The sequence below is a fragment of the Bufo bufo genome, chromosome 2 (genome assembly GCF_905171765.1).
Source record: "Bufo bufo chromosome 2, aBufBuf1.1, whole genome shotgun sequence".
In the NCBI taxonomy this organism is placed as follows: Eukaryota; Metazoa; Chordata; class Amphibia; order Anura; family Bufonidae; genus Bufo; species Bufo bufo.
The window spans coordinates 742,509,539-742,536,339 of NC_053390.1; the positions used below are offsets into that span (position 1 = coordinate 742,509,539).

The 26,801-nt window shown below is 44.0% G+C and overlaps 1 protein-coding gene across 8 annotated transcripts in view; it reads right to left on the reverse strand.

Moving 5' to 3' along the window:
* TBC1D1 (TBC1 domain family member 1) overlaps nucleotides 1–26,801 on the reverse strand; it is a 212,293-nt gene that overhangs the window by 112,489 nt on the left and 73,003 nt on the right. For all 8 annotated transcript variants that reach the window (XM_040418994.1, XM_040418995.1, XM_040418993.1 and 5 more), the window contains 6 exons: nucleotides 18,703–19,215; nucleotides 16,993–17,082; nucleotides 15,165–15,269; nucleotides 13,727–13,859; nucleotides 12,696–12,787; nucleotides 1,968–2,078 (listed from right to left, as the gene is read on the reverse strand). In XM_040418994.1, the coding sequence (XP_040274928.1) occupies nucleotides 1,968–2,078; nucleotides 12,696–12,787; nucleotides 13,727–13,859; nucleotides 15,165–15,269; nucleotides 16,993–17,082; nucleotides 18,703–19,215 (1,044 nt within the window). The remainder of the gene's footprint in view (nucleotides 1–1,967; nucleotides 2,079–12,695; nucleotides 12,788–13,726; nucleotides 13,860–15,164; nucleotides 15,270–16,992; nucleotides 17,083–18,702; nucleotides 19,216–26,801) is intronic.

Below are 26,801 nucleotides of genomic sequence, written 5' to 3' on the forward strand. Positions count from 1 at the left end.
AAAGTATAGCAATCCTCTGCAGTAGCGCAATCCACGTAGTACTTACTATGAAACTCCCGTACTAGCAGGCACTGCAGGCTGGCCGGTCACTTACTTCGTCACGCTCATGCTTCTCCCACTTTATTAATGAAGCAGGCGGAGCCTGCGCATGACGAAGTAAGTGACCAGCCAGACTGCCTGCTAGTACGGGAGTTTCATAGTAAGTACTACGTGGATTGCGCTACTGCAGAGGATTGCTATACTTTACATATGGATTGCCTACACTTTACATATGAATACTGCTGTGTGGGGGCCCGGTGTAATAGAGTACAGTGACTGCACCGTGATTCCAACAGCAGTTGCCGACCTCCAGCCCCTCCTCGCTGATGCATCGCAGACCGCGCTGTGCAGCATCGCGGCCCATGATGCATCAGTGTTAGAGTAAAAAATGGCAGCATTCGCCATTTGGGGACAGGGACGGGGGGGGGGAGGGAGTCTTATGGGGCGAAGAATACGGTATATCAATTTCCCTGTCACATATGCAGTGCAGGTGTACTTCACGCAATAAATAGGTATATGATGTTCACCTAACTAACAGACGGATTAACTGTTATATATTTGTATGTCAGGTGTACAAAGTACAATGTTGCATTTCACCCACAAAAAAAAATTAAAAAAAATTAAAATTGCACCAACACTGTCCCTCACTTCAGCTGCCTGCTTTCTGTCTCTTCCCTACTGAGAGCTGATGGGCGGTGCTACAGCTTATATAGAGGCTGGGTCACATGATGCACCGGCCAATCACAACCATGCCATTAGTAGGCATGACTGTGATGGCTTCTAAGGGCACACAGCTTAAAAGCTTATTGATTGCCTTTCAACAAGCGTTATCAAATGCCCGAACTCGAACTTCTCCGGCAAAGTTTGGGTTCGGGTACAAAAAGTCGTAAAGTTCTGTACGGACTCTAACTTTACAGTTCGTGTTCGCTCAACACTACACACAGAGCTTCTGTTTTCTCTCTCCTGACTGACACACAGAGGGTTGGTTTTATCCCTCGATTACAGCAGGCCTCACCTGCGATGACCTCAGGTAAAAGACAATACCCAGACTGGAAGGGTGTGGACTGGTAGATCCCACTACCAAACCTATCCACCAGTCCAAATGAAATCTAGCCCAGAAAATGTAAACAAAACTGTCTAAGCAAACTACGCTTTGCTGAAACCCCTGCAGCTTTCTGGAATTTATTTATCTCACCCAGCTGAGGTATCTAGGTGGGATATACACACCTTCCAGCACTCCTACCGTGCACATCACCACAACAGTTACTCAGAGAATGCCATCAATCTCAGATAAGACCTTCCTCATATACAACTATCAGTGACTGACAGCTATGTATACACACTTAGGCCTCATGCACACGACTATGTATTTTGCGGTCCGCATCCGTGTCATGCATCCGTGTGCATTCAGTATTTTGCGTAACGGAACAGCTGGCCCCTAATAGAACAGTCCTATCCTTGTCCGTAATACAGACAATAATAGGACATGTTCTATTTTTTTGTGAAACGGAAATACAGAAACGGAATGCACACGGAGTACCTTCCTTTTTTTTGCAGACCCATTGAAATGAATAGTTCCGTATATGGTCCGCAAAAAAAAAAAAAAAAAAGGGAACGGACACAGAATGAAAAATACGTTCATGTGCATGAGGCCTTACACAGAATGCTACCAATCACTGATCACACACCTCCTGTGTACAACTGAAGTCAGAAAAAAAAAATTGATATAAAAATTGTATAAATTATAAGTTTGGCTGAATCTTTTCAGACAAAAAGTATATATCAAATTGCACTGCATTTTGTGGTGCCAGGTTCTCTTTAATAATACATTATATCAAATAAAAAAGTTTTTTTTTTTTTCCAGAAGAGCATTTCTAAGAAGTAAGCACAGGAGCAGTCACAGTTCTAGGTCATAATGCAAACCCTACCTGCTTTGGTTCCACACAGTGGACATGATCTCGCTGCTTTTCTTCATAGAGACACCTCAGCCGGGAGATAATGAACTCGTTCTCTCTCTGTTCAGTCCGAGGACGTATTTTCTGCACCAAGATAGGAAGAAAAAAAAAAATAAAAAATTACCTATAATGCAACAAGTTATTGTCCATTTCATATTAAAGGACTATCATCTCAACAAAAATAAAATTGTCATATATATATATATATATATATATATATATATATATATATATATATATACTTGATTTAGGAATTACGCCAAAATTGGAGCCCCCTCAAACAGCTACACATCAAACCTGTTACACATGTACCCGTTATAAGTCTGGGGTGGCAGGCAGTGGATCTTTAGCAGTTTTTGAGTAGACCAACAAGGCTTTAATTCAAAAATATTGATGGAAACCTTGACATTGTTGATCTCAAAGGTCACAATTGTGTAAAGCCCAAAGTAATGGACTAAAGGACTGGTAATTCTACAACTATAGTCCATCAGATGGGCAATGCTTAAAATTAGGCAAAGAAACACATTTACAAAATCATTCAGTTGGTAAGCCCCTAAGGCTACTTTCACGCTGGCGTTTTGAATTCTGTTTGTGAGAGCCCTGAACGGATCAGTTCAGCCCCAATGCATTCTGAATGGATAAGGATCCGTTCAGAATGCATCAGTTTGGCTGCATTGCACCTCCATTCCGCTCTGGAGGAGGACACCAAAACGCTGCTTGTGACCGTCTGACTATGCGGAGCCAAACGGATCTGTCCTGACTTACAATGTAAGTCAATGGGGACGGATCCGTTTTCACTGACACAATATGGTGCAGTTGAAAATGGATCCGTCCCCCATTGACTTTCAATGTAAGTCAGGACGGATCCGTTTTGACTTAGACTTTTTTTTTTTTAAAGAATAATGCAAACGGATCCGTTCTGAATGGATACAAGCATTTGCATTATAGGTGCGGATCCGTCTGTGCAGATACCAGACAGATCCGCACCTAACGTAGGAGTGAAAGTAGCCCAACATGCATAGTGTGTGTCCTAAACCAAGGTGACATCGCCCATGTTGCCCAAAACACTTATAGCAGATCTTAAAAAGGGGCTTTTCAGATTACTATGGTTTTTAACAGATATCCTCATGTAGTTGTTTACCACTTGTACATCTTCCCAATGCTTATTTTTTTTAACTTGAACTCTTTACCCCTTTTCTCCATGTAAACAAATTACTCTGATTTCTTTATATCTTTTTCGCGGCATGTCCTGTTGCTGTATCCAACCAAACCCATGATGCACTTGTTTCTCTGCCACAGCTCCAGCACCGCCCCTAACAACGCCCAGCTAGTTTATAGCTCCTCCCATTTATATATAAATTACATGCTCATGTGACCATTATTTTTAAGAATGTTCATGCAAAACCAGAACCACACTTTAAAGTAACCCTCCAGACTTCCCAGGTTTCTTTACCCATCATATGTGTGGCTGTTTCCATAATGCAATCCTTGCTGCTGGTTTAGTAATGTGTAGGTGACAATCGTTCTGCTCTTGCAGGATGGTTATTCTGTCTAGCAAAGCCAGCAGGAAGCTGAAGGAAACCGGAAGTTCTGCATGTAAACATCCTGCCAGGATGCGGGGATGCCAAGAACAGGGGAAGGAAAGTGCCGATATGAAAAACAGGTATATAGGCCAAAAATATGCACTGTTTGGGGTACACTCTGGGCAAATAATGTATTGTTTATTTATTTTAAGCCCGTATATAGCGCCGACATATTCCGCAGCGCTTTACAGACATTAGCATCAAGTTGTCCCCAACAGGGATCACAATCGGAGTTCCCCATCAGTTTGTCTGTGGAGTGTTGGAAGAAAATAGAGTACCCGAAGGAAACCCACAAAAACACAGGGAGAACATACAAACTCCATGCAGATGTCGTCCTTGGTTGGATTTGAATCTAGAACCCCAGCGCTGCAAGGCTCCAGTCTGCTGCCCAAAACTATATTTTTTTGTCTGTATGGGGGTGACCCCTTTAACCACCTCCGGACCGCCTAACGCAGATTCGCGTTCCGGAGGTGGCAGCGCTGCGCACAGTCACGCATATACGCGTCATCTCGCGAGACGCGAGATTTCGCTCCAAGCCGGCCCGCGCATGCGCATCGCGGGCCGGCAAAAGTTAAAGAACAAGTTAGTCACCAGCCTGCCAGCAACGATCATTGGCTGGCAGGCTGGCGATTTTTAAAAAATCCAATCACAAGCCATATAACAGATCATATTAGTAAATATGATCTGTTATATGGCTTGTCTGCTCCTGTGCTGGTCCTTTTCGTCGGTTGGATCCAGCACAGGAGCAGACTTCACAGTGAGTAGCACCAACACTACACCTTAGCCCCAGATCACCCCCCTGCACCCCAATTAACCCTTTGATCACCCCTTTGATCGCCCCTGTCAATCACCAGTGAAAGGAAAAAAAGTGATCAGTGTAAACTGTCACTTTTTTTTTTTCACTAGTATTGGCTGTTAGGTTTTAGGGATAGTTTAGGCCCCTTGGTTAGGTAGTTAGCGTCAGTTAGCGCCCACCCCACCGCACCGCAGTCACTTTTATTCGCTGAATAGCGTATCGCTAATCAGCATTTGTACTTTTATAGTATCTGTAAGTGATCAAAACTGATCACGGTCAGATCTATAATAGTATTAGTGTCACTTTAGTTCGCCCTCCACCCAAAACGCAGTGTTTGCCCGATCAGGCCTGATCGGTCGCCCACACGTGCGTTCACCCACGCCCGCCCCACCGCAGTGACAAAAAATATATATTTTTTGATCACTGCACATTCATTTTACACGCACTGCGGCGATAAAAAAAATCAGTTTTGATATTTTTTATCAACCGCAGCGGCCTCCGGTACTTCGCTAGCCTCCCCTTTGTAAGACAGGTTTGCTTTTTTTCTTGGGTAGTCTCAGGGAATACCCCTAAATTTAGTAGTCCAAAATGTCAAACAGGGGGTATTCTTCTGAAGAGGCCTACAGGATTCTGACCCAGTCGGATGAGGAGTGGGAACCCTCATCTGATGAATCTAGCGGGTCAGAATATGAACCTGTGGAAAGCAGTGGCTCTCTGACCCAAAGTTCGGACGAGGAGGTGGAGGTCCCTGGCAGCACCAGGCGTACCCGGCCCCATGTCGCTAGACCACAGGTTATGCAGGATCCGCTTCAAGAGCAGCAGAGTGGGGCTGTCGCTGCCGGATCACGTGGTGAGGCATACACCAGCAGCGCAGCCCTCCCTGGACCTAGTACCAGCACTGCCGTACAACATGGTGACGTGGCGAGCACCAGAAGGGCAGTTGAAGCTGGTACGGTGGCACGTGCACTAGTTACCCCGTCGCAGCCACCGCAAAGACAGGCCCGTAGAGCCCCTAGAATCCCTGAGGTGCTGGCAAACCCTGATTGGCAGTCACCAACTTCAGCCGCACCTGTAGTTCCCCCTTTCACCGCCCAGTCTGGAGTTCGGGTTGAGACGGCTCAAATCGGTTCGGCCCTGGGATTTTTTGAGCTGTTCTTGACTGCGGAGCTCTTGGACTTAGTCGTGGCAGAGACCAACCAGTATGCCACACAATTTATATCCGCCAACCCGGGAAGCTTTTATGCCCAGCCTTTCCGGTGGAAACCAGTCCAAGTTTCCGAAATTAAAATTTTTTTGGGCCTTCTCCTCAACATGGGCCTGACAAAAAAGCATGAATTGCGGTCATATTGGTCAACGCACCCGATTCATCACATGCCCATGTTCTCTGCTGCTATGTCCAAGGCACGATTTGAGGCCATCCTCCGTTTCCTGCATTTTAGCGACAACACCACCTCCCGTCCCAGAGGCCACCCAGCTTTTGACCGGCTCCACAAAATTCGGCCCCTCATAGACCATTTCAACCAGAAATTTGCAGATTTGTATACCCCCGAGCAAAACATCTGCGTAGACGAGTCCCTAATACATTTTACCGGGCGCCTTGGCTTCAAACAGTACATCCCAAGCAAGCGTGCCCGGTATGGGGTCAAATTGTATAAGCTCTGTGAAAGGGCCACAGGCTATACCCACAAATTTCGTGTCTATGAGGGAAAAGATCAGACCCTGGAGCCGGTCGGTTGCCCTGACTACCTGGGGAGCAGTGGGAAGACAGTCTGGGACTTGGTGTCACCCTTATTCGGCAAGGGGTACCATCTTTATGTGGACAATTTTTACACAAGTGTGGCCCTCTTTAGGCATTTGTTTCTAGAACGGATTTGCGCCTGTGGCACCGCGCGAACTAGTCGCGTGGGCTTCCCCCAACGGCTTGTAACCACCCGTCTTGCAAGGGGGCAGAGGGCTGCCTTGTGTAACGAAGAACTGCTCGCGGTGAAATGGAGAGACAAGCGTGACGTTTACATGCTCTCCTCCATTCACGCAGACACGACAATCCAAATTGAGCGAGCAACCCGTGTCATTGAAAAGCCCCTCTGTGTCCACGACTATAATGCGCTCATGGGAGGGGTGGACTTCAATGACCAGATGTTGTCTCCGTATTTAGTTTCCCGCAGAACCAGACGCTGGTATAAGAAGGTGTCTGTATATTTAATTCAATTGGCGCTGTACAATAGTTTTGTTCTCTACAGTAAGGCTGGGAGAACACGATCTTTCCTCAAATTCCAGGAAGAGATCATCGAGAACCTCCTTTACCCAGGAGGTTCCGTGGCCCCATCCCCCAGTGTAGTTAGCCGTCTACACGAGCGACATTTCCCCAGTGTCGTTCCTGGTACCTCAACCCAACCGTCACCCCGAAAAAGATGTCGTGTCTGTAGCAGGAGTGGAATAAGGCGTGACACCCGCTATTTCTGTCCTGACTGTGCTGACCACCCTGCCCTATGCTATGGAGAGTGTTTCCGGAAGTACCACACACAGGTACACCTAGCATAGGGATTGCATCTCACAGGACAGGCACACAGGGCTATTAGGGCCCTTTTACTCTCAGCTGCTGCAAACCTCTCCTTTCACCTGGGATAAAGTGCATAACGTACTTCGCCACATCTTTGGGCGATTTGCGCTTTGCACATTGTCCCATGGGGAAGGAGAGGTTTGTTCTATAAAGGTAAAAAAAACTAAACAAAAAAAAAATTACCGGTAAGTAAAAAAGTTTAAAAAAGTTAATATGTTCTGTTCTAAAGTTAATAAAGTTATTGCTTTGCGGCCTGGTTTTTTCTTTTTTGTTTTGTTTTTTTTACCTTCCAGGTGGACCAACCGATCGACCAGCTGCAGCACTGATGTGCATTCGGACAGAAGCATTGTGCTGCTGTCAGATTACACGCAAGTCGGTGTATGCGGCGCTGCAAGACGAGATTTCTCCTCTGCAGTAAAAGATATGTTTGCCGAGGCATATGAGCTGAGGAGGTGGCGGTGTTCATATACTTTGGCAAACACTTTGTATATATAAAAAAAAAAATCCCGGCAATGATTTATTCATCCACATCGATTGATGTGAATGGAGAAATCTGGTTTGCCAGGGCATACGAGCTGAAGTGGGTATGGATGTTGGGCGGAGCTCCTATGTCCTGGCAGACGCCTTTCCCCTCCTTTTTCTTTTTTTGGCAGAGATTTTTTCATCCACATTGATCGATGCGAATGAAGAAATCTGTGCCGTTCATTTTTTTCTTTCAGCCCAGAGGCTGAACGGAAAAAAAAAATCTCATTACCCGTATGCTCAATATAAGGAGAATAGCAGAAACTCCTAATGCTGGGCATACATGTAATGATTGCGGAGACCCTCAAATGCCAGGGCAGTACAAACACCCCACAAATAACACCATTTTGGAAAGAAGACACCCCAAGGTATTTGCTGAGGGGCATATTGAGTCCATGAAAGATTGAAATTTTTGTCCCAAGTTAGCGGAAAGGGAGACTTTGTGAGAACAAAATCCAAAAAATCAATTTCCGCTAACTTGTGCCAAAATTTTTTTTTTTCAATGAACTCGCCATGCCCCTCATTGAATACCTTGGGGTGTCTTCTTTCCAAAATGGGGTCACATGTGGGGTATTTATACTGCCCTGGCATTTTAGGGGCCCCAAAGCGTGAGAAGAAGTCTGGTATCCAAATGTCTAAAAATGCCCTCCTAAAAGGAATTTGGGCCCCTTTGCCCACCTAGGCTGCAAAAAAGTGTCACACATGTGGTATCTCCGTATTCAGCAGAAGTTGGGGAATATGTTTTGGGGTGTCATTTTACATATACCCATGCTGGGTGAGATAAATATCTTGGTCAAATGCCAACTTTGTATAAAAAAATGGGAAAAGTTGTCTTTTGCCAAGATATTTCTCTCACCCAGCATGGGTATATGTAAAATGACACCCCAAAACACATTCCTTACCTTCTTCTGAGTACGGAGATACCAGATGTGTGACACTTTTTTGCAGCCTAGCTGGGCAAAGGGGCCCACATTCCAAAGAGCACCTTTCAGATTTCACAGGTCATTTACCTACTTACCAGACATTAGGGCCCCTGGAAAATGCCAGGGCAGTATAACTGCCCCACAAGTGACCCCATTTTGGAAAGAAGACACCCCAAGGTATTCCGTGAGGGGCATGGCAAGTTCCTAGAATTTTTTATTTTTTGTCACAAGTTAGTGGAAAATGATGATTTTTTTTTTTTTTTTTTTTTTTTCATACAAAGTCTCCTATTCCACTAACTTGTGACAAAAAAAAAAATTTCCATGAACTCACTATGCCCATCAGCGAATACCTTGGGGTCTCTTCTTTCCAAAATGGGGTCACTTGTGGGGTAGTTATACTGCCCTGGCATTCTAGGGGCCCAAATGTGTGGTAAGGAGTTTGAAATCAAATTCAGTAAAAAATGACCTGTGAAATCCGAAAGGTGCTCTTTGGAATATGGGCCCCTTTGCCCACCTAGGCTGCAAAAAAGTGTCACACATCTGGTATCTCCGTACTCAGGAGAAGGTGGGGAATGTGTTTTGGGGTGTCATTTTATATATACCCATGCTGGGTGAGAGAAATATCTTGGCAAAAGACAACTTTTCCCATTTTTTTATACAAAGTTGTCATTTGACCAAGATATTTATCTCACCCAGCATGGGTATATGTAAAAAGACACCCCAAAACACATTCCTCAACTTCTCCTGAGTACGGGGATACCAGATGTGTGACACTTTTTTGCAGCCTAGGTGGGCAAAGGGGCCCATATTCCAAAGAGCACCTTTCGGATTTCACTCGTCATTTTTTACTGAATTTGATTTCAAACTCTTTACCACACATTTGGGCCCCTAGAATGCCAGGGCAGTATAACTACCCCACAAGTGACCCCATTTTGGAAAGAAGAGACCCCAAGGTATTCGCTGATGGGCATAGTGAGTTCATAGAACTTTTTATTTTTTGTCACAAGTTAGTGGAATATGAGACTTTGTAAGAAAAAAAAAAAAAAAAAAAAAATCATCATTTTCCGCTAACTTGTGACAAAAAATAAAAAGTTCTATGAACTCACTATGCCCATCAGCGAATACCTTAGGGTGTGTACTTTCAGAAATGGGGTCATTTGTGGGGTGTTTGTACTGTCTGGGCATTGTAGAACCTCAGGAAACATGACAGGTGCTCAGAAAGTCAGAGCTGCTTCAAAAAGCGGAAATTCACATTTTTGTACCATAGTTTGTAAACGCTATAACTTTTACCCAAACCATTTTTTTTTTACCCAAACATTTTTTTTTTATCAAAGACATGTAGAACTATAAATTTAGAGCAAAATTTCTATATGGATGTCGTTTTTTTTGCAAAATTTTACAACTGAAAGTGAAAAATGTCATTTTTTTGCAAAAAAATCGTTAAATTTCGATTAATAACAAAAAAAGTAAAAATGTCAGCAGCAATGAAATACCACCAAATGAAAGCTCTATTAGTGAGAAGAAAAGGAGGTAAAATTCATTTGGGTGGTAAGTTGCATGACCGAGCAATAAACGGTGAAAGTAGTGTAGGTCAGAAGTGTAAAAAGTGGCCTGGTCTTTCAGGGTGTTTAAGCACTGGGGGCTGAGGTGGTTAAAGGAGCAAGCAGTCCCATTTCAGGAGCTTCCAAAAAAAGTTGAAAAAGTTGGGCACCAGTAGCAGATTTTACAGTAGGTGTAAGAGCTATGTGGCTTCCACGATCTATCTAGCTCTGCCCGAGTTAGGTTTATAGCTTAGGAGAGCATGTAACAGAATCGGAAGAATAATGATAAAAAAAAAGGAAAACTGCCAACAGGACTAAAAAATAGACAACTATTCAAAGCAGAATTAATGCTCAAGCAATGCAGATGGAAATGAAAACTCAAGAAAAAAAATATTATAATATTATTATGAGATGTATTTCTGGCCATACAGTCCACAAGATGGCGCCACAGCTGCATAAAACACAATTAGCCATTCCAGAAGAAGTTGGTTTGTAAACGACAAAGGATTGTTTTTATTTTTTTAAATAAAAAATAATGGGCTTTCAGCCTGTAAGTAATCTAAATGGCACCTACAGGGTCTACACATTTACAACCAGGTGAGGTGTAAAGTGTTGGTGACCAAGTCAGTGGACTATTCACTATATAAAAAAAAGCAACTGGGAAGAAAAAAATAAATAATAATAATAAATAATAATAATAATATATAGATGAATCCACAAAGCCATGGCTATTGTACAAATATTTTTTTTACTGCCTGAACGGATTGCTTAAAAGTATATACTTTTATAAATACACTTATTAAAACTAATGCGTGGCTAACCACCACTGTATCTCAATCAGACTTGGGTGTGAAGGGAGGTTATTGTTTCTTATTGCCATATATAGATCAACGTCCTCGCTTTATCCACCAATAATTGTAGCTGTACCTAGTATGGAGGCAAATAAAGATACATCTTATCACTTGTGCATTCGGCCTTACTCTCTACTAGCAAAATACATAAATCACAATCCCTCCCCCCTTCCCCGAGTACACGGACATGTACTTTATTCACTAAAACCACATTTAGCAATGTATTTGTGGCCTCTTTTGGTGCATTCTACTCCAAAGCGGTCTCATCTACTGTAGGACAAATATATTAACCATTTGTGCCAGAAATTACAGACAATTGCTCCACTGCTTGTCAGTTTGTAAAACTGGAGTGAAAAGTGGTCTTGGCTCGCTGCATGGCCCGAATATAGACAAGTTTAGCATAATCTCACTCTAGTACACGGACAAATAACGGCCACGTGGTCTCCAGCAAAGAGGACTTCAGAAATACAGCACATTATTCTCTCCCCTAGTCCACATACGACGGGACCATTTCAGCTCACAGGACCAGAGTATAAAATGGAGCCGATAATACTAGACACAAAAGTTGTATTTAGCAAACAGCAACTAACCAAAATCAATACAGATACATACACATTAGGCAGAGGTCAGAAGAAGGACAAGAACCTTCAAACATGAGAAATTACTTCACGCTACCATAGAAATCATGGTCTCACCAAGGTTTTATGTCTGGTCAGTCATCAATGGTCAGCCAGCTGCAGAACCCAAGGATCCCACTCACAGAAAGAGCTAGAAAACTGAAAGCATTAGATCATGTGTGCAAAGTCCATAGGTCCATCAACACTACGATAAGCCCAGCAGATGGAGAACTTCCTGAAGGACCTCTGTACTGATGCAGAACAGTTCCTTCCGGCATCATACAACAGGATGAATAAGCGGTACGCTTTCATCTGTTCCGTGGCAACTTCACGTGTTCTGATTTTCTGACATAGGCTGTGCTAAAACACGGTCCCCCGGAGCTGAACTCTGTATGCTATGCACAAAGCATTTATTTCCACAGTTCCTTTAGTCCTCTAAGGGCAGAGCACTATGGCAATTTATTGAGCACACACTAACATTCAAGGAGAAAAAATAAAAGTGGTATTGCACGTGGTGTATTCCTAGAGGGTTGCACAAGATTGTATATGTAGTTTCATGCGTTCCTGAAATTGTGGCAATTAACGGCTACAAACGTTTGTAACAGGTTTTCCTCACAGGGACTCAAAGCGCAGAGATAGCCGTGTGGCCGGGGCAACGTCCTGGGAAGTCAGTGGCTGCCATATAGGTCCTTGACCCCAACACATGACGCACACTAGGGGCAATTTCGTAGAAACCCAATTTGCCCATTTGTTTATTCTTGAAGTATGGGAGGAAACCCACGTAGATCTTGTCCCTGGTCAGATACAAACCCACCACACCAGTGCTAACCAATGGGCCAAAATAAAAAATGCATACCCCATTCTCCAGGGCCCTACTGCAATAGGTCACCGTGGAGCCCTGGCCTAAGACTTGTGTACAGAGTCAGGACACGAACCGTACGCCCTTTCCATGGCGCTAGCTTGCACAGTAAATCGGCGCTCTCTGCAATGTATGTACATAACCAAATCAGAGCCCTATGCACTGTCCGTTGAAGGAGAAAGGTTACAGGTTCTCTTGGTCATTTGCATCCACACCATGATGACCATGTACACACATTAATCATGCCAGGCAGGATGCAGACATGATGGATTACTCCAAGTCTAAATAGTTACTAACATTTTTTTTTTTCCCCATCTGCCCCGGAGAAGCTGAAGGCTATGTGAATATTAAGAGTCCTCTCAGTAAATTGACAGAAGAGGGCCACCATTAGCACATAAAATACCGCCCGGACACTAGTGAAGTTATATGGCGATCACTTACAGGCTTACCTGTACTTCCTCAAACACAGAGGCCTGCTCCTCATTGTTTAATGTGGTGATGTGTCTCTGTAATTCAAGCTTGGTTTTTGATGACGGAAGACCTGCCGAGATAAATCAAACTTTATACCGGTGTGATCAAAAGTACACGGGCGCGATCCCCCGCACCCCAGCTACATTCCACTGAACAGGGTGCATTCTTTTAGATCAGGTATTTACAAGTGCAAGAACACAAGTCTGAACAGATCTGATCTATGCATGGAAAAAATGCCCATAACATGATACTTAGGACTCCATGAAAATATATTCTACATGCTTTCCATGAATCTGGCAGAATTACGTATTACTGTGCCGCCACTCATGACGGTTCCTCAGTGTGGGATCTTAAACCCCCTGCTCTTTCTTAGGGTACTTTTACACTTGCGTTGTTGGATTCCTGCATGCAGTTCCATCGCCGATCCGGCAATCTGTATGCAAACGGATAGCATTTATAGACGGATCCGGATGCACATCAGTCTCACAAATGTATTGCAATACCGGATCTGTTTCTCCGGAAAAACGGATCCGGCATTTATCTTTTTCACATTTTAAAGGCTTGCGCATGCACAGACCGCAAAGCCCGGATCAGTTTTTCCAGAACACTTCGGGCCGGATCTAGCATTAATGCATTTCAAGGTAAAGTAATGCCCGATCCGGCAAGTGTTCCAGAATTTTGGACGGATAAAACACCGCAGCATGGTTCTGCATTTTCTCCGTCCAAAAACCGTATAGTGACTGAACTGAAGACATCCTGATGGATACTGAACGGATTGCTCTCTATACAGAATACATTAAGATAAAACTGATCAGCCCCTAGGACGGAACTCAATACCGGAAAAGAAAAACGCTAGTGTGAAAGTACCCTTAAAAATGTTTGTACTTTAAATATTATTTTAACATACCATTTTATGAAATGATCCCGTAAAAAGGACCTGTCACCTCTCCGGACAAGTCTGTTTTTGGTAGTTACAAAAGCGCTCATTCACCCCAGACCTCTAGCTTACCTTCTATTTTGTCACACAGTTTGTGCATGCACTGCATGGGACATCCATCACACAGAAGCACAGGAGGCTTCGTATTCTGCTGCACAGCAGCTACACTAAAAGCCTGCCTCAGGGTCAACATGATCTCGTCCACCTGAAAAAACAAAGGAACAATAGAACAATGTCACCTAGAAGGAATACACAAGAAACCCCAGACTCATCATTTGGAGATCAGTTCTTAAACAAGTATTTGACTGATTTGTATTACAACATATTGACAGTGGCGGAGTGTTTATCCTTCTCAATGGTGTACGTTCCAAAAGAGACAATCAATGAAGGGCCCCTGAAGAGACTATACAAGACTCCCCTCTCAACAGTAACTGTTTTTACTACTTGAAATCCATGACCTTTGAGCCAATGTTCCACCTTCATATTTGCCAACAGTCCAAACAAAAGTCCCTTGAGGAACCCATCAGAATTTTTACTCTAGGGTCACTGGTCTTCTACTGCCCCTTGCATGGCACCAAAGCATCTAAGGAGCACAACACTTAGGATCCATTTTTATAGTCATGCTTCTTTCTAGTTTTGGTCCCTTGATAAACCACAGACTGTAGAGAAGAAACACAATGGGGCCATTTGAATGTATATTCAGGGTGTATCAGGTTCAGATGCAGAAGAGTACCCCTTTAAAGGGAGCCACCTCCTCTGGTGGGCAAGTATGAGGAGCTAGGATTATCCCAGGGTTGGTCAACATATGGAATATTTTGCCTTGGTGATGGGCCAGTTACTCGGATAAACATCTACATAGTGCCATGCCAGAGCTCCTCATGTGGTGGAGAACCCCCTGGCACACCCTATGAATGAGAGTATATCTGGACTACAGTATATTTTTGATTGGTGGTATCTGAAGATATGGGCGTTGGAGGTTAATTGAGGTTTAAATATATGGTCATTTAAGATAGGTTTCTCTAGTTTGGAGCGAGTCACACATCTACAGGCACCATCAAATACTCTGGTCAACCGGGAATGGACACAAATATCAACTGGGTGAGTAACCAGAGTCACCCCACTAACCCATCATCAACACACAAGCACTACTGGCCATGCATGTCGCCTATAAGATCCTCCAAAAACTCTACTCACATGGCGTTGCAGCCACCGTTGCATGGTGTTGATGGGTTAGTACAGTATTCCTACAATGTATGCCTATACAGGATGTCTTTGCACTGAATTGTGCATTATCCTATTCAGAAAGATGAAAACCTAAGGTTTTTTGGCCTAAGTCATGTCAGAGGGGCCATACAAATACAGTCAGCGTATGTGGCTGGAGCTTTGCAGAATGTACAATGTAAAGAGCTTTTTACCTACAGTAGTTCATATAACCTTTATAAGGAACCGCTTGGATAGAACAAGGAATGCCTTCAGTGTGGTACAAAGACTTGTGTGACAATGCACTTACCAGCGCTTCATTTGTGCATTGAAACACATAGCAGACAAAGTGACAGCCTCCAGAGTCTAAAGGCTCCCTGCAGATGAAACCAAAGTGATCGACGTGCTGGATTCCCTAAAAACAAAAAAAAAAAGGACAAAAATCACCTCTGGATATTGTAGAGAAGGAAGCAAAAATTAAAATCTCTAAAAAAAATTAAAAAAAGTTCATTATTGTGGAACCGTTGACCATGAACATGGTCTCCCTTCTGTGGGTAGCATGTTATAGAGCAGGAGGAGCTGAGCAGATTGGGACATCATTTTGTGGAAAGAGATTCACTATAACTCCTGTTGTATTCATTTAAAATCTCTGCTTGTTCTGGGCTTAGGAGTCCAGTGGGTGGTCCTATATAGTGGCTTATAGCTGTCAATCACCAATTAGGACCGCCCGCTGGACTCCTAAGCCCAGAATGTGCAGAGATTTAAAGGAATACAACACAAGTCCTAGTGAATCTCTTGCCAAAAACTATATACCAACCTGCTCAGCTCCTCTATAATATGTTGTCCACAGATGGGAGACCATGTTCATGGTGACAGGTTTCTCTTTAAGAAATTTATTTAAAGCAAAGGTTCATCTGGAAAACTTACAAATATACTGTAAGGGTAGGTTCACATTTGAGTTAAACAGCCTGCCAGACTTCACCGGTCTGGTCTAGCCAGATACTGCTGTTAACCGTCAGACCCCATTAACCATTATGGGATCTGGCAGCTTTCCAGCGAAATGATCGCTTTCAGTCAGACAAAAAAAAAAAGTTTTTGTACTCCCAAAAACCAGCAGTTATGTCAGAAAGCAGATGGATCCTCAGCAGATCCAATTATAGTCAATGGGGTCTGGCAGTATCCAGCTAGGTGGGATTTGGTGAACTCCAGCAGGCTGTTCTCTGCTGGATCCATTGAACGCAAATGTGAACCTATCCCAAGTCAGATCATGGAGACTGGTTCTAGAAAAGATGGTAAGGAGAGGAGCAGAAAGGAAGCGGAGACAGCGCACATCATAGTATCAGGCCACTGGAGCATGGACAAAGCTCCCTCCTAACTGGTATGCTAGATCCGTTCTACTGGAAAACTATTCAAAAAGATTTTGGGCATCTTTTGGCCTTCACTAGGTGAATGGGGACTTTCAGATGCATACAGCATACCTTCTACAATTGGGAGCTTTTCTGGTGCATACATCGAATGTAGAAAGAAGGTGTGAATGCAGTCTAACAATTTGTAGTCTAATTTTATTAGAGGGGATGCCCTTTTTGGTCATTGCCTTTTTGCTAGAATAACTTCTGAGTTGATCACAAGGTGTTCCACAACTAGGATCCTCAGAAATCATCCACGATCTGCAAGGGAAACTGACCGTGTTCAATTTTTCTGCAGCTCTACCACGGGAAAAGAAGTGCCCACTGAACTCAATGAGCTGTGGGTGTAGGTCTCAAATGAGGGATCCTCCTGTAATAATTGCCAAATTTTCTTCAAACAGCCCACTTTAAACTTGAAAATCAATTTGTGATTGCATGAGGATTTTGTTTGGTGGATCCATGGCACAGCGACTTTAGCTCACCATGACTGGGACAATGGGGGGGGGGGGGGGATTTCATTAAAGTCCCTGCACACATTCATGTTTAGGGGATAAGAAATGGATGCATTTGGAAACATCAAGAAGATCTATATACCTGTAGATCTGGTGCCCCATGCAATCACAAAAAGGGACTTCATAACAATCAGAAGTAAAATAATGCAGAATGGTTTCGAGTTTTTCAAGAGGTTCCCTACCACCTGTAATCCCATCTATCGTCTATAGTCACACTTACCTGAGAACAAAAGGAGATTTCTTTAAAGCTCTTCTCTATAACAATTTTCTTGGTGTCCGGGCTGATTAGGTAAACTTCCGACTGGCCAATCTGGAAGAAATATAGTAAAAGGTCACGCAACACCATACAATACTAAAAATCCATGAAGCTGCTACCAAATCCTCTAAAATGGACAGCCCAAGATTGGGTGACCTGTAATCACTCTATAGAGAAGAGCTATAAAATCACATTAATCCCCAGAGGTGACCATCGGGTAAAGAAATTGTATTCTGTACAACGACTATTATCAGTATGGCATGCCACCACTCTGGCTGGATGGTTACGTGTCCAAGTGCAACACTTATTCGGGTATCCCTTTTCCTGTGCCCCGCCACTTACTAATGTACTTGTGATACTTTTTTCTGTCTCACTCTGGAGATCTGGACCCTCTGTTGAGACCATTTCCTCTGACATCATGACCAGGACTCCCATGATCCCCTCTGTCAGAATCCATTCCTGAATGGTCGCGATGTCATCGCCATGTGATTTTGATCCACAAGGAGGGTAGGCCACTGCTCGTCATATTAGTGTGGAAGGAAATATTAGGAGGACACAACAAGGGGATGATGGAGGGTGTAGTAGGCGTTTTTATTTCTGACGGCTCTTGCAGCACACAGCGCTATGGGAAGTGTTGTGGCTGTATCTCATCTACGTCCAGAACCTACAAGTTCGGGTTGTAAAGAATGGAGCGCAGCGGGAGCATGGAGACTGAAGTGAAGACGGCTACACTGTCATGCTGTGTAGGAGACTAGACAAGATTTACACAATAAATTACATTTTAAGGGTACTTTCACACTCACGTTTTTCTTTTCCGGCATAGAGTTCCGTCCTAGGGGCTCTATACCGGAAAAGAACTGATCAGTTTTATCCCCATGCATTCTGAATGGAGAGTAATCCGTTCAGGATGCATCAGTTCAGTTATTTTGACTGATCAGGCAAAAGAGAAAACCGTAGCATGCTACGGTTTTATCTCCGGTGGAAAAAAAACGGAAGACTTGCCTGATCCAGCATTTTTTTTTCCATAGGAATGTATTAGTGCCGGATCCAGCATTCAAAATACCAAAATGCCGGATACGTCCTTCCGGTCAAAATGTAGGGGGGGGAACCGATGCGCAGACCGGTAAAAATGTGGGGGGGAATAAAAAGAAATCAAAAAATTCAAATCGACGTATTACAATCGGACAGATGGATCCGTTCTTGCAATGCATTTGTAAGACAGATCAGGATCCTGATCAGTCTTAAAATGCAATCAGTTGGCATACGTTTTGCAGGATCCGGCGACGGAACTGCCTGCTGGGTTCCTCTGCCGCAAGTGTGAAAGTAGCCTTAGAATCCCGCACAACCCCTTTAAGGGGTAAATAGATTATTTTTTAAAAGTTTTTAGATATTTTGGGCATAGAGGGAATCATTTTATTTTGAGGGGGGGGGGGGTTGGGCAACAGTTGAATGCAATTATCTAATGGGCTGACATGGAATTCTGTAGCCTATAGGAGACAGTCAGACTGGTAAAGCTAGACTATGTAGAATATGACAAATATTCAAATTCGCGAATATTCGCGAAATATCACGAATTCGAATATGACCCCTGCCGCTCATCACTAGTCTTAAATAGCCTTCAACATCTGACCTCTTGTAACATGTGAGAAATTTCTCGGATCAAGCAGTTCATACCGTGAACAGCATGGTCTGATTTTCCGCCATGTCAGTGGGCTGCACGCAGTTCCGTACTTCACCAGAACTTTTTAAGTCCATAGAACTGTCATGCTCCTCGAAAGATCCAGGAAGGCTGTAACGACCATTCTCCCATTCCTTCTCAAACGAGTTAGTCCTTAAGCCCGGCTGGGAATAAGATTTACGCATGGGTTTATTTTTATCGTCCTCATTAAAGGTCGTCTGGAAAGCAGAGCGCAGTTTGTCTCCAAACGTGACTGCGGTGCTGGAGTCTGTCTGCGGAGGCAGATCGTCCACGTCTTTCTGTTTGCTGCAGCTGACATGGTTGAACTTGTCAATACATTCATCTATCAGGGCAGGCGGTGCCTTCTTATGGGCCACAATAACTCGGCCACAGAACAGGACCTCAAACTTTTTGGAGAAAGCGTCGTCCCCGTCACATAACGGAGAATGGATCTCCTCTTGCCGTGCTAGTTTTCCGGCTTGTCTGATGGAGCCAATTATTTCAGGCACCTGCAAAGCAGAAAACAAAGGGTCAATTTTTTTAATGTACGTTATTTTCCGCCCAATTATAGTACAATGAAACTTTCTGCAATTCCTTTAAATGTGGGGTCGGAAGGCGGGAGGCTAATGTAGAAGGAATGTGTTCTTCAGGCACAGGAGAATAAACACAGACTTAAAAAGCGGCAGCGAAGCTGAATGACTGACAGGGGTTAAAGATCTCAGGCAAAGAAGAAATCAGAGCGAGTAGAGAAAGAAAACAAGAGATGAAGGAATGAAGTCAAGACGTAGCAGGGCAGTAGGATGAGTGATGGCGGTACTTCATGTGTGAGTCACCGCATAGCAAAACAAGATAAGGTTCATTGCTCTGTATTATCAGATCAGCAGAATGGTAACGGTAATATCCATTGCCGAGTGGGTGTAATTGTGCCTCCTCTCACATGGCCCTGGTGCTCAAAATCCCCCATACCATCCAAGACCCCAGTATTATAAATGGAAAATATAGATTTTGTATTGGCCCATGAGTTTAAAACAGTTATCTGATATATGTAGTTACAAGGACGCCGAGAAAACTTCTTATTCTCTGAACTGTTAGAAAGGAACAGGATGTAAACTATACTAAAGATAAACTTACCAGTGACTATTTGTGAGTTATCCCCTCCCCTCTGATCCTCAGCTGTGTCATGTGACTAACACTCTGACTCTCCAAATAACACAACCTCTTATTTGTGGACAGGAAGACAGTTTCTCTATGTATTCCTATGGCAGCCTTAAAGGGGTTCTGCACTTTTTTCTTTTCAATGATCTATCCTCTGGATAGATCATCAGCATCTGATCGGCGGGGGTCCGACGCTGGGGACCCCTGCCAATCAGCTGTTTAAGAAGGCAGCGGCGCTCCGGTAGCACCTCGGCCTTCTCACCATTTACCGCAGGCCCAGTGACGTCACGACTAGTATCACTAGCCTGAGCGCTGCTAAGCCCCGTTCACTTGCGTTTTTTCACCGACTGTGGCTAGGAGATGTAGATTGTTATTTTTCAGGCTTTTTTTTTTCCTTTCACGAGCGTGAAAAAACGCATCAAAACTGAACTTGCAAGCAAAACAATCAGGTTTTTTTCCCTGAACAGACCCTGAGAGAATCAGTAATGCTCGTGTGAATAAGGCCTAGGGTTTAAATGCAATAGATCCACCTTTTCCTATTATTTCATCTATTTTTTTTTCGGACACAGGTCTAAAAAAAAAAAAAAAAAAAAAAAAAAAAAAAAAGAGAAGCATCGGTGCTCTGTGAGATCAAACACCGGTCAAGCGATCAAGCCGATTTGTGCAGATGATGACTAGTTCTGCTTCCTGACCCAGTTTCGGCGCCCAGGACCGCAGGCTGCCGTTACAGTTTTGGTTGGAATGTTAAATTAGAGATTAGAAAGTGACGGCCTCCCAATCTCCAGGTCTCAATCATGCAAAGCTCTCTTGGCACACGTGGGACCTGCTCATGTCGCTTTTTGACAGTCTGTGAAAGGTGGCTTTGAGAATGGAAAGAAAAAATATATATATTACATTTACAGGCCGCTCCTCCATGGCTGCTCACTTCTAGGGTCTGCGTCTCTGCGCATTGTCTCATAAAACAAATATTTAGAGACCAATTCACACGCGCGGCTATATCAAATCCCCCTCAGTATAAATATTTTATGCACACAATAATAAACTCTAGCAGATAATAGATGTGAAAACACGAAGATATGGTTTTCGCTGGAAACAGTCAACAAGCTGGTCGTCAGCCAGATCACTAAGCTAGCTAAAGCTAAGCTCCTACAATGTGCAAAAACCCCATTACTGCATAGCGCCTGGTGTGTAGACTGTAGTCTCCGAAATGATCAGATCAAACTGCGTGCAGAGACTGATCCAGCGGGAATGCTGGAAAATCTCAGCTCGGAGGCATGAAGGATGGTGAATACAGGCTGTAACTCAGGATCAGAACAAAGTATCTGTCTACTAATCTGTCCACACATACACAATAATCCTGCCGCAAATAATATTTATACACCAATAGGATAGATTAGAATGTTTCAGCATTGGGAGTGTGAAAAACGCTTGAAGGAAACATCTGTAATAAATAGCTCCCATGTTGCCGCTCCAGGTCTCCCGGCAGGGCTCCGTTTACCTGGCTGCAGCAGTGACATCACGTCGGCAATGTGTGACCGCAGCCAATCACTGGCCTCAGCAGTGCACTGAAGAGGCCTGCGATTGGCTACAGTAGTCACATGCTACAAAACAAAAAAGGGGGGGGGTCAGCACGTTGCTATGGCTGAAAATACATATAGAACACAGTGCAACAGCACTCTACAAACCAAATAAAAGTACAAAGGTATATTGTATTGCCAATGCTATGCTAATAAATTAGAGATGCTTAGCAAATACATTTTGTACAAAATTATTTGAGCCCGTCTGCCGCACGCCAAGGCGATCTCTATAAGACGGGTCCTAACACTAAACCTCACCTGTTGGGTGCCATAACAGCGACCATGACAAAGGGGTTCTGTCACTTCAGAAAACAGCATTTATTATGTAGAAGTTAATACAAGGCACTTGCTAAATGTATTATCCATATTGCCTCCTGGTCATTTTCAGGGGTTACGAGTCCACCATGCAATCCATCAGTGGTGGTCGTGCTTGCACACTATAGAAAAAAGCACCAGCCTATGTAAGCTCCCACGGTCCCAGCCACCATAGAGGCCGGCATTTTTTCCCTATAGTGTGCACGGACGACCACCGATGCTGGATTGCAGGGTGGTCGTAACCATGGAAACAAGCAGCGTATAATGTGATGGAAAAATGAATCCAGCCAGCAAAGGAAGCAATATGGACAATCACAATACATTAGTAAGTGCCTTGTATTAACCTTCTCTACATGATACCTGCTGAAGTGAGACAACCCCTTTAATCCCTTTCCTGTGGATAGGGGATGAGTTGTCTTCAAGGGACAACTCCTTTAAACCAGGAAAAAACAGAGAAGTTAGCAGACAGCACATCAGAACAGAACTTTACTGATCTACAAGGCGCAATGGAAAGACGTAAAGAGCCTCCTGTGGTTCTGCCAAGTAAGCCTTGGAGTCAGCTTCCCACAAGTAGAGCTCGACTTGGAAAGGTTAGGAAAAGTGGAGTTACATTATGTCTTTTCTAAAAACAGCCGAGTGATGTAATAAGAACGTGGGTACGCTTGTCTCAGGGCTCGGCAGAAACGGACAACTCCAAAAAGGGGACAACGATTAAGGACAACCATGACTTTCCATACCTTTACAAAGACACATTTAAAAGGGAACCTGTCACCAGGATTTTGTGTATAGAGCTGAGGATATGGGTTGCTAGATGGCCGCTAGCACATCCACAATACGCAGTCCTCAGAATCTCCTCCTTGCTCCCAGACGTCAGAAAGCTAGAGCGCCGTAATCTCGCAATGCGCGAGATAGCGCATACGCAGTGTCGTCATAGTGTTCCTTCCCTGTGCTGGCATCAGTCTCAGGGAACGAACTGAGCATGAGCATCGAGAGATTACGGCGATCTAGCTTTCGGACGCCGGGGAGCAAGGAGGAAATTCTGAGGATGCGGGCGGTGCTGGGCTCCTTAACGCTGGAGTTATCGCAGGGACAGGACTCATCTCAGGTTAATTTGCATATGTATCAAAACTATGGGGACTGGGTATTGCGGATGTGCTAGCGGCCATCTAGCAACCCATGTCCTCAGCTCTATACACAAAATCCAGGTGACAGGTTCCCTTTAAATCTGAATTATTCTATATTTACAGTACATTCCCTGTGCGTCACAGCGGGAGCATTGTATTCATGGAAGGGGATGTCTGAGATTAGGAAAAATGGGGGCACAGGCAGGGAGAGGATGACATAAAATCGCTCACCGCTCCAGCCTTGCTACTCCAGTCCTCCCCGCGGCACTTCGTTTATAGGGCCGTAGCACCCAGGTCACATTAACAATATGGGACCACAGCAGCTAATCAGTGGCCTAAGATACTGGAGGAGGACCGGAAAGGTAATCGATTCAACATGCAAGTAAAGCTTATTCTATACCATCCTCTGCCTGTGCCCCACTTTTTACAAAGTTGAGAACCCCTTTAGCTCAATGGTTGACGTGATTCAGTGTTCAGCTATGGCCATTCTGGGGTATAAGTCCAAGCAGAGCCTGACGCTGGCAAGTGGACAATTTATAGAGCCAGAGGGGTTTACTTAGGAAACACTTAGCATGTAGGTCCAAGTGTGGTGACCAGGAGATGGACGACAGGCAGCAGAGAAGAGACATGGACATCCTGGTTGGAGTGAGCTGCAGTGAGAAGTTGGCGAGCTGGTTACAGAGACAGGGCCTGAGGATCGGGATTGGTGCAGAGTGTTGCTGCCAGGAAGCAAGGCTATGATCTGGTGAAGAGATTTTAGGAGCCAATGCTGGTTCGGTGTAGGTTGTGAAGTGACCAGTAGTTAGGGACAGATTGGCTGCCCTGAGGCCTGTTGACCCAAGGCGATTGGTTGGGTACTCAAAGTCTACTATTACAAGGCAATTTTAAGCAATAGTGAATCCTCCTTTCTCGTACATAAAGTGCAAATGTTGTACTGTATTCTACAAGCAAAGGTAAAGCAGTTGTCTCAGGTGCACTCAAAGTGGGCTAAAATAAAAAGATAAAAATAAAGAATGGATGCCCACTTTCATGAATACCCTACTGATCCCATTCTGTCCCATACTGGGTCACACCTTCTCTCTTCGATACACATGAAATGTCTGGACATGCCTGCCTGTGGCCAATGATTAGCTGAGCAGGCATGTTCAGGCATTTCTGGTCTTCGGAATGGGACCAGGAAGTAGAGCCCAGCATGGACCTGATAGAGGTTAGAATGGGAGCGGTGAGACAGGTCAAGCTTGTTGCAGCCAAATCCGACCCATCAATTTTGATTGATAATCCTGACGTGAGGAAACATCAGGGGCTTGCAGGATCTTGCACACCACATGAGTGCCCCTCCAGGGGTAGTACACCCTGTTTCACTGCAGGATTAGAACACAACAATGTATGCGAGATATCCTCCGAGACATAAATCAAGCCAGATGGGACAGGATTTGACCCGACTTCTGAGGGTCTCCACCTCGATGTCAAACAGATGCAGTCTGCATACAGCACTAGCTGTGATCAAAAGTTGATTTTTGGCAAAATGAGGCATCTACATGGGCAATAATGGACTCCTCCAGACAGAACAGTCAGGTGTTGGTTTGGGCGGGCACTAGTCTTGAGACAGGCTCTCTTTAAACAATAAATTCAAAAGCCCTCTTATCGTTCAAGAATACGCTAGCTAAATAAAGAGAAACCTACAACCCGCTTCAGTGAATAGACAACTTTGTATTCATGATGGGATACCAGCCTAAGCCCTGGCATGAGCTTTCTCCTGTGCCAAGTGGCTCCACCTAGTGACTAATGATCTACAAGGATAAGAAGAGGGGGCAAACTGTTCTGCCCACATTTCTGTTCGGAGAAGTCTCTGAACATCTGTTGTGCCTATCGAAACAATATATTTACTGGATTAGCGGTAAAACGAGAAAAATAGAGCACCACATAGACCAGCATGGGAAGGAAGAACACTGGGGCTGCTCTTCAAGAAGCAGTGAAGAATAATATACAGCTACAGAGGCCGAAAACTGATGAAACCTCAGCGCTGGTCATTCACACATCTGTCATATCGGAACTTGTCGATGCTTACAATTACACACAAAAGGAATGTATGACTCATGTCTAGGTCAACTCGGTGGTGGAGAGCCAAACTAAAGGTCATCAGGAGGATGACAAGCCAATTTCTTCTCATTTCGATCACTGTTTAAAGGGGTTGTCCCACCAAACACTCTACATTTTTCAAACCAGCACCTGGTTCTGAATTCATGCAACAGCATGTAATTAAAAATGTTGTATAGTCACTGAATTATTCAATAAACTGTAGCTGTATAGCGCCACCTACTCTCTTCGCTCTTCCTAATCTCTGTCCACCACACTGACGAGGTCGCACATGCTCAATTCTATTAGTCAACTGCCACCAGCTGTATCTACTGTTAGAAGCTGTGATAGTTAAGCCTCATTCACACGTCCGTGTTCGGTCAGTGATTTCCATCAGCGATTGGGAGCCAAAACCAGGATTGGAGCCTCCACAGACATAAGGTATAAGGAAAAGATCTGCTCCTGTTCTGCGATTAGCTGGTTTGGGCTCAAAATCACTGATGTGTGAATGAGGCTGTACAGAGAGCTGCAGCATAAAGGCTAGGTCTACACAACGACATGTGTAGACCTAATGTTGCGCGACAATTTTTATAATGGTAGTCTATAATAATCGCACCGCGACTGCAAAGCGAAAGTCGCAGAAAAATCCATCTTGAATAGTTGTTTTTTTTTTTGAGACTGTGTCGCAGCATGTCACCACTATAGACCACCATTATAGAAATTGTCGCGCGACATTGGTGCGACGTGTAGACCTAGCCTAAAGGATACTCCTAAGAAAGGACCAGGGTTGCCAGAAATTCCTGGACAGTTGGTAAAAATAGGCAACCTTTTTCCTGGGTCTGTGAAAAAACATACATGCGTCCATTATTTTTTTGAGGCTGGTGGTACCTGGGCAGGTTATTTTAGTGGTAATTATTATTTCCCAATTTTCAAACCAGAACCTGGATCTGAATAGCTTTGTAATTGCATGTAATTAAGAATTTAGCATAAATGTATCTGTATAGCGCCACTTGCTGTTATTTTTTTTTCTTATTTCTTTGTCCTGCTCACTGAGAAGGCCGCACATGCTCAGTTTCATCCTTCAGCCGCCTCCTGAGCTGTGATAGGCAGAGCATGGACACGCCCCCTTAGCTGCAGCAGAGAAGACACGCCCCTTGAGCAGTCAGCTTGATATAAATCTAGCAGAGCAATGAATGAGGCGATCTCTGGATCCATGTGAGGTGCAGGGCTGGTTCTAGCTTTGCTATACGATTTCTGATTTTAATTTTTTTATATTAATTATGGGATAACTCCTTTAAGAAGAAATAAAGGTGAATACATGCAAAAAATATGGTACAGTGCATCAATAGCATCATCATCCATGGGGGCCCACATAAAACAGAAGTAAAGACTGATTTCCCTGCCCCTATTTCCTCTTATTAGATAAACCTTGCCTGTAGCCATGTATAAAGTATACCGTATATGAAATGTTTAAATGCAGTCTATGTCATCTCAAAATTAGAAAGACTCCACATAATGTGAGGCTAGAAAGATAGGCTGAGTGTTCTCATTACAGAGTACCTGCAGAACAAGCCCAGCACGTGCAGGCAGAACTCAAATAATACTCATCGGAAGGTTTATTTAATCATTCTGCAGCCATTATGATCAGACAAGAAGCGTTGCAGTATAAAGCATGGAGGACAGATCAGTATCCCAAGCTTCCAAAGACACAGGGAGAGTAGGGACTTTCAATGCAATGTATAGAACATATCTATAAAGGACCTACAGTTCTGCCTCATTCAATAACTGATTGACGAGTGTCCTGGGGAGTTGGACACAACCGTAGATCAACCCCCTGAGCTAAAAATA